General features: G+C 46.9%; 1 protein-coding gene across 1 annotated transcript in view; it reads left to right on the top strand.

Moving 5' to 3' along the window:
• Positions 1–2,174: 2,174 nt before the first annotated feature.
• The window catches only part of igfbp3 (insulin-like growth factor binding protein 3), an 11,528-nt gene continuing 5,967 nt past the window's right edge, over positions 2,175–7,735 (top strand). The window contains exons 1-3 of the mRNA XM_083672491.1: positions 2,175–2,614; positions 6,317–6,570; positions 6,838–6,957. Of these exons, the coding sequence (XP_083528617.1) occupies positions 2,251–2,614; positions 6,317–6,570; positions 6,838–6,957 (738 nt within the window). The 5' untranslated portion in view covers positions 2,175–2,250. The remainder of the gene's footprint in view (positions 2,615–6,316; positions 6,571–6,837; positions 6,958–7,735) is intronic.

Raw genomic sequence — 7,735 nt, 5'->3', positions numbered from 1 at the left:
AGATTGAAACAGACTGAGACACAGAGAGACCGAGGAGGAGAGACTAAGATGGAGACAGACTGAGACAGACTGAGAGATAGAGACTGAGATGGAGACAGACTGAAAGATAGAGACTAAGATGTAGACTCTGACAGAGAATGACTGAGACAGAGATGGGGAGAGTCCAAGATGAAGAGAGACAAAGGCAAAGAGAGATTGAAACAGAGAAAGACTGAGACAGAGAGAGACTGAAGCAGAGGGAGACATGGCCACTGGCATGTGCTTCAGACCTCCCCCTTCTCATCTTGGCCACATGTTCCAGAAACATCCTCCTATGAACAGTGTCTAATGTAGAGCATCTCTCCACAGCTGGATAAACAGCAGACAGGCAGGACATCTGCAAACCCAGAGAGACCTCACCCTGGAAAACTCTGGCACATAGATGAAAATGGACTTGGCATTATCTTGTCACTACACAGTTACTCTGCATTTCTTACCCAGATAAAACGACCCTACACATCACTCCTTTAAAGCACTTTACACTGTGCTCAGTGTGCTGGCCAGACAGATACGGACAGACGAAAAGGTCTACCCCTGAACATTTCACACATTAAAAAATGAAGTACAAAAGAAAAGGGAATATGCCAAGTAATAAGAAAACTAATCTTCGCTGCAGACATTTTCTTGCTATTCTGGGGGTGTTTCCTTACGCTCTGCTTGTTTTTCATAATGCAGTCTCAACACTTTTTCTGCTTCTCTGGTGGAAATCGCACAATGGTCAATACTGATTGCTTTATTTTTTCAGTGTGTACCCCCTCTCGCGTTTGTTATTGCAGAACAGGAGGGTATGCAGGACAGGGGGGGTACGCTGAGCCGACAGAATCTGACCATTTCTGCGCAATAATTTGAAATCCTGTGTGTGTGTATGGAGGGGGGGGGTGGGGGGGTGCACTGGGATGTGCAGTGCTACATCACCAGGCCTGGGTATGTGAAAGGTTAGCGCCGGAACATGGTAGGGGGTATGCAGTCTGCCCTGCATATGCTCAGTAGCACTTTCTCTGTGGTATCTTGTCACACACACACACACACACACACACACACACACACACACACACACACACACACACACAATGACTGTGTGGGTTGGGGTAACCTACCAACCTACACACCTTCCTAAAAGACTGTTAGGCAGTGTCATTTCAGTATGTGCATTTTGCATGATACTTATATAGTCACTGGATGTTTAGTGTGCTGGACACCAATCTTGAATCTTCTTTCTATCTACACTCACCGAACACTTTATTAGGAACACTACTAATACTAGGTATGGCCTCCCTTTGCTCTCAAAACAGCCTCAATTCTTTGTGGTACTGATTCCACAAGATGTTGGAAACATTCCTTTGAGATTCTGGTCCATGATGACATGATTGCATCACGGAATTCCTGCATATTTTTCAGGTGCACTTTCAAGCTGTGAATCTCCCGTTCTACCACATCCCAAAGACTGGGAAGGCCACTGAAGAACACTGAACTCATTGTCAAGTTCATGAAACCAGTTTGAGACGACTTTTGGTTTGTGACATGGTGCATTATCATGCTGGAAGTAGCCATTAGAAGATGGGTAAATTGTGGCCATGAAGGGATGCACATTGTCAGCAACAATAGTCAAATAGGCTGTGGCATTCAAGCGATGATTGATTGGTATTAACGGGCCCATAGTGTGCCAAGAAAACATTCCCACACCATTACACCACCTCCACCATGAGAAGGTGTACAGGTGTTCCTAATAAAGTGCACAGTGAGTGTATGTTCCCCATTGACTTTCAGCTGAGCTCGAGGAAGATTTGTCAGATACTTTAAATGGAATATGAACTATTGGCTACAAACCAATGATTTGAACGTTGGAGAAAAAAAGGTCAGGCTTCAATCCACATTCACTTTCACCTTTTGCAAAATGTTAATAAATTGAAAGTAATTGCAGTGAAATAATACATACAACTGTGAATATTACCGTAAACCATAATTATTCACATGTAGACCCTCTCTTGTTATGCTAGATGTTAGCGGTCCCTCAGGTCGGGGCTCTCCGTTTACATTATTCATACGGAGGGTGTGACTTGTTGGCTCTTTTTCCGCCTGTATAAAACGAGAAGTTCGCGTAAAAGAAAATACAGATGGAGAAGACTAGTCCGCTCGCTGTGTCACAGAGAGTCCCCTTAAGCCTTCGTGACAACTCGCATACTGTCCCTTTGTGACCAGCTTATCGGCAGAATGCCCGGTCTCTGCGTGCTTTGTCTCACTGCCGTGCTGGCTGCATTCACCCGTTTCGCGGAGACCGTGGGGCCGGTGGTCCGATGCGAGCCGTGTGACGCCGGGGCGCTCATGCAGTGCAAGCCGCTGCCAAAAGACTGCGCCGAGAGGGTGCGGGAGCCCGGCTGCGGGTGCTGCCTGACGTGCGCCCTTGCAGAGGGCCAGGCGTGTGGAGTATACACCGGGCGCTGCGGCTCCGGCTTGACATGTCAGCACCAACCGGGTGAGAGCCGACCCCTGCAAGCCCTGCTAGAGGGACGGGGAGTGTGCTCCAGCGCTGCGACTAAAAAACTCAGCAGCATTCTGCTCCCCACGCAGAAACAAGGTAGGCACCTGACACAGTTCTATGTCGCTCTTTTAATTAAGAGCGCGTTTTGGTGTGTCCCTCTGTGCTTCTTTAGCGAACGATAGCGCTTACCGTATATCTTGGTGCGTATCTGCTACTTCGGTTTACTCTGATTCATTCCTGATGGCCGAAATGTCAAGTTTGCACATCTCATGGACTAGTCATTTAATATTAATATGACTTATTCGTGGCAATCGCTAATATCTAGCCTTTTACTGGGCATAGGGTATTTGCCTTAATTGTGGCCGGCTCTCCATGAGTGCCAGGCGGTGTGCCCTGTTCAGGGTGCGGGGGGACACTGTAAATAAAAACACTGGCCCAGTAGAGTCTGTTTACTGTTTAGCAAGGAATCGATGGAAAGGAGAAGCTATGCCTAGAAGGGGTTTGTAAAAAGGTAGCCTATTGTACGTAAGAGCATTTGCATTGTTTCACTATTTTCCTATTTAGTAGGCTAATCATTTTATAAGCCTAGTCAATGCCAATGTGTCAATGCGTTTTGCGCACGCGTAAAACATAGCCAGCACCATCTACAGGGGCAATATGTTTTAAATAGGCACGCTTGGCTTTGCTAAATGTTGTGTTTCCTTTAGTTTCCCAAATGATACGCTAGTGTGTGGGAAAGGCTACATTGGTTTAAAGCTCTACGCAGCAATTAGCCATGACATTCCCTCCGTTCGGCCGCTCGGCGAGCTGAGACGCGCGGCACCTTATGTCAGATACGCACTGTAGTTGTTGTTCTTTCGAGTTCTCTAGAGCGGACGCAGAAGCCTCTTAATGCCAAATACTGTGCTCTCTCTCTCTCTCTCTCTCTCCCTCTCTCTCTCTCTCTCTCTCTATGTATGACACACACACACACACACACACACACACACACATATTTGGCTGCCCCAACCCAATCGTGCCACATATGTGTAGATGAGCAAATATGAGCTTTTTGTGAATTATGTTCTCATTTGAGGGGGCATAGGCTACTGCATGAAAGTAATGGTGGCATACAGCTGGTGTGTCCCTGTTTTTGGGCCATGACCCAATCTTCTGTCTGCACGCAGTTATCAGCAGCACAACAAAGCAGTGGGGAAACATATGCGCAAGCTGTGTGAGGGGAAGGAGCTATGCAGGCTAAAGGGCCTGACATGGTCTGACACACACACACACACACACACACACACACACACACACAGACACTCTTGTATAGGTCGAGGTAAACATGCATACTCACACTCATGGAATGGCACACATATCACATCCACGTGATTACACACTCTGTTGTGTGTTTAGTCATGGCTGACGTCACCCCACCAGGCGTTGGTGTGTGTTTTATCCTCCTTGTAATTTGTCTTGGCCACAGTGATGTGCTGAAGCACTCCACTGTCACATTGTTACACACAACAAAGTCTATTGTTAGCTAACCCTTTCACTTCTAAAGCGCAGAGTGGGATGTCAAACTGACTTTACTCAACTTACTGTCATTGACTCGACTTTCCCCTTTTTTTTCTGTCTCTCTCTCTCTTCCTAGTTGTCTTCACAGAGTTACAGTCAGTCCATCAGCCCGTTGTTGTGACCGACTGGTGTGTCATAATCCATGATGGCATTACAAACTAACTCTTTGACCAGTCATCACAGGCCTTAGACCTCACTGTTATGCTCTGTATTTAGCATGACTGACATGCTTAGAAAGGGCCTATACTCTGTGGCTCTGGGGGTTTTCTGAAGGTGACAAAAGGGAGTTGGTTCAGAGGTGGGCATATGTTGTCCTCTTTCCAATGTCACCAACATGATGTAGACGTAGTCATCTTTTAGTTCTTGGCCTACATTCTGAGACAGACGATAAAGTGTACAGATGAGTCTGCTGACAATACAAATGCCCTCTCTATTGGCGGTTAAATGTAGAGGTATGAATATTCCCCTCCCCCCTTTCTAGTGCCTCTGCTGGTTACAGTGAGGAACTGCACTTTCAGTGGTTTGCATTCTGACAGCAGTCCCAGATCCACACTCTCTCCTCCCATAGTTTAACGAGACCTCAGTTTAAGCTGTTTACCCCACTGCCATTATACAAACAAATTGCGTAAGATGTTTATCAGAGAGGCTATGAATTCTTAGAGCGGACATGTAAACGTTTACATTGCATATAAATATTTATGTTTTGTAGCTATCCAAATAGGGCTCACCTCTTTTTTCCTCCCCTCCACTTCTTTTTGAGGAGCTCAGCCAATTTGTCCGGTTTCTGTATGAGGGTGAGGAGCAGCTATATCTGTGTCCATGTTGTTGTTGTTGATGTTTATGTTCTTTACTCTCATGACGTAACTGGTGTTATGTTGTTGTCGCCATGGTGTTATTCTCAGTTACAGTGACTCTGGGAGACCATTTGACCCCTGTGGGAGCTTGCACTGCTAGTTACCATGGTTACTAATTGATCAAGTCATCAAGGAGGGGTGGGGTGCCAGCCACATGTATGCCCCTCCCTGCCCACGGCTCTACAGGCCCAAATCTGGTTCTACTTAATTCTTAAAAGTGTGTGTGTGTGTGTGTGTGTGTGTGTGTGTGTGTGTGTGTGTGTGTGTGTGTGGTGTGTGGTGTGTGTGTGTGTGGTGTGTGTGTGGTGTGTGTGTGTGTGTGTGTGTGTGTGTGTTTGTGTGTGTGTGTGTGTGTGTGTGTGTGTTTATGCATCTTTGGTTCCAGGACATCTTTGTTGTACTCAGCCCACACTTAGGCCTTAGGGTTCAATTTGGATGTCATGTTGTGACCGGACCCTGTTGTCCCATCCCCTGTGCTGCAGGGGCTTTGGTGGAACTCTGGTCTAGTGACACCACTCCTCTTTTTTACCAGCTCTCTCTGTCTTATTCCATCTCTCTCAGTCTTTCTTTCACTTCCATATTTTCTCTCTTTCATTCAAGCTCTAGTCATCTCAGTTAGACCACCTCTGTGTGCGAGTGTGTGAGTAAGCTGTCTCAGGTGGAGCAGTGGGGTCCGACCGTGTGGTCCTGTGGCTGACCATGGGCATATGGTGGATAGTTGTTCCCTTTCCTATATTAGGGAGCAGTGTTTAGAGCCCCCCTCCCCCTTCCCCTTCAGCCCGGTCAGATGGTCTCTGCTCTGTCTTTAACGATTTGTCAGGAATCTTTGCCAGCACCGTGGTCTATAAATATCATGGGCTCGTTCCTCTCTCCCTTTACCCCTTGCGCTGCCTCCCTCTCTCTATCGCTCCCCATCTCCCTCTCGTTTTCTCTCAGTGCTCTCTTTTTTAGTTTCAGTTAATCTCTGTGTATCTCTGTTTCTTTGTCACCCTCTCTCCCTCTCTCTCTCTCTCTCTCTCTCTCTCTCTCTCTCTCTCTCTCTCTCTCTCTCTCTCTCTGTCTGTAAGGCTGTTTGGTAGAAGTTTGTAGATGTTAAATAGTTATGTTTCTGTTTATTAGTTGGCCACGTCTCAGGTCTTGAACAGCCTCCAACACACTGGGGTCGGTCTTTTTTTAAACAGGCACTTTTTTGGACAACTCTAGCTGGCCCTGTGCCTTTGGGATATCTCACAGATAACTGCAGAAGAGTCCACCTGAAAACATGCTTTAATTGAGGTCCAAACCCTATTCTATGAGAAGATCACACATACACATATAACCTATAAAGTTGTAACTTTCATATAAAACTGTGTTAAAACTTAACATGCCACTTCTCTCGTCCTGACAGACAACACCGGGGAGCCGGGGGAGGAGCAGCTTGCCAATGTCACCATGGTGACGACGGTGGCGCCGGGCGCTGTAGGTGTGGAGGGTGGGCACAGGGGGCTGATGGAGCCCAAACCACAACCGCATGTAAAGCTGGATGTGATCAAGAAGGATCTGAACAAGAAGAGTCAGAGCTACAAGGTGGAGTCAGTGTCTGGGGGAGTCAACACAGACATGCACAACTTCTCCCTGGAGAACAAGAGAGAGACCGAGTATGTAAGTGACCTCAACCACCAGAAATGTAGACACTTTACATCCTACTACGCACACAGACAAACACACACACACACACACACACACACACACACACACACACACACACACACACACACACACAAACAGCCAAATCACACACGTACACAATGTGCACTAGGCCTACCTGGAATCTGCCTGTGACAGCACTTGCTGTGGTTTTGGCAGATTATTTTTGCACTATTGGTGTATTTTAGCAGTTTTATTGAGCTGTTATTGATGTGTGTACAGGGTCCTTGCAGGAGAGAGATGGAGAGCATCCTGAACAGTCTTAAAATCTCCAACGTGCTCAATCCAAGAGGTTTCCGCATCCCCAACTGCGACAAAAAGGGCTTCTATAAGAAAAAACAGGTGAGTCTCTCACAAACACACACACGCATGCACGCGCACACACACACACACACACACACACACACACACACATGCCCAAACACTTCCACAAAAATCCCAACTAAGCCCCCCTGCAGCCCTCATTTTGGTTGCCTTGACAACAGCACCAACATCAACACTATTATCAACATCAGTAATAACCATGCATTACAGTGAAAACTGCACCCGTCTGACTCACTCTTCAGAGGAAATGCGGTTTGTCAGGTGTGTTTAGGTACGTGGGGGTGAGGAGGATGTGAATGTGGTTCAGGAATGTGTGTGGCACTAGATGTGGTGGCAGAGGAGTATGTGTATGGCATGCATTTGGTGGAGGGGGTGTTTGAGTTTTGGTGATGCTGTATGTGGGGGGGGGGTCTCTTGGTGAGCAAATCACACACACACACATACACACACACACACACAAAGATTGCCGCTGGTGTTGTTTTTCTTAGTAGCTTAGTAGTTTTCAGTAGCGCAGACCTCGGGCTAGTCACCACTGGATAGATGGATAGAGGGATAAAACCAGGTGAAGAAGTTTGTACTGTCAGCATATCTAATGAGGAATACCAGGCATGTGTGGGTCATACAAATTCATTGAAAGCAATAGGTCAATCTGGCTTCATGGGCAGACCCCACATGGGCAGACAGGATTGAGGATAGCAAGAGCGGGAGAGGAGCTGAGCACCAGAACATCTACCCAAATAAATACCCCTATATCCCACTTCCTCTGGCCCTGAGCCTTATCGGAGAGATTCAGAGA

Source organism: Argentina silus, assembly GCF_951799395.1.
Source record: "Argentina silus genome assembly, chromosome: 6".
NCBI classification, from domain to species: Eukaryota; Metazoa; Chordata; class Actinopteri; order Argentiniformes; family Argentinidae; genus Argentina; species Argentina silus.
Note: the sequence above shows the minus strand (reverse complement) of the source record. Positions and strands in the feature narration are given on the sequence as shown.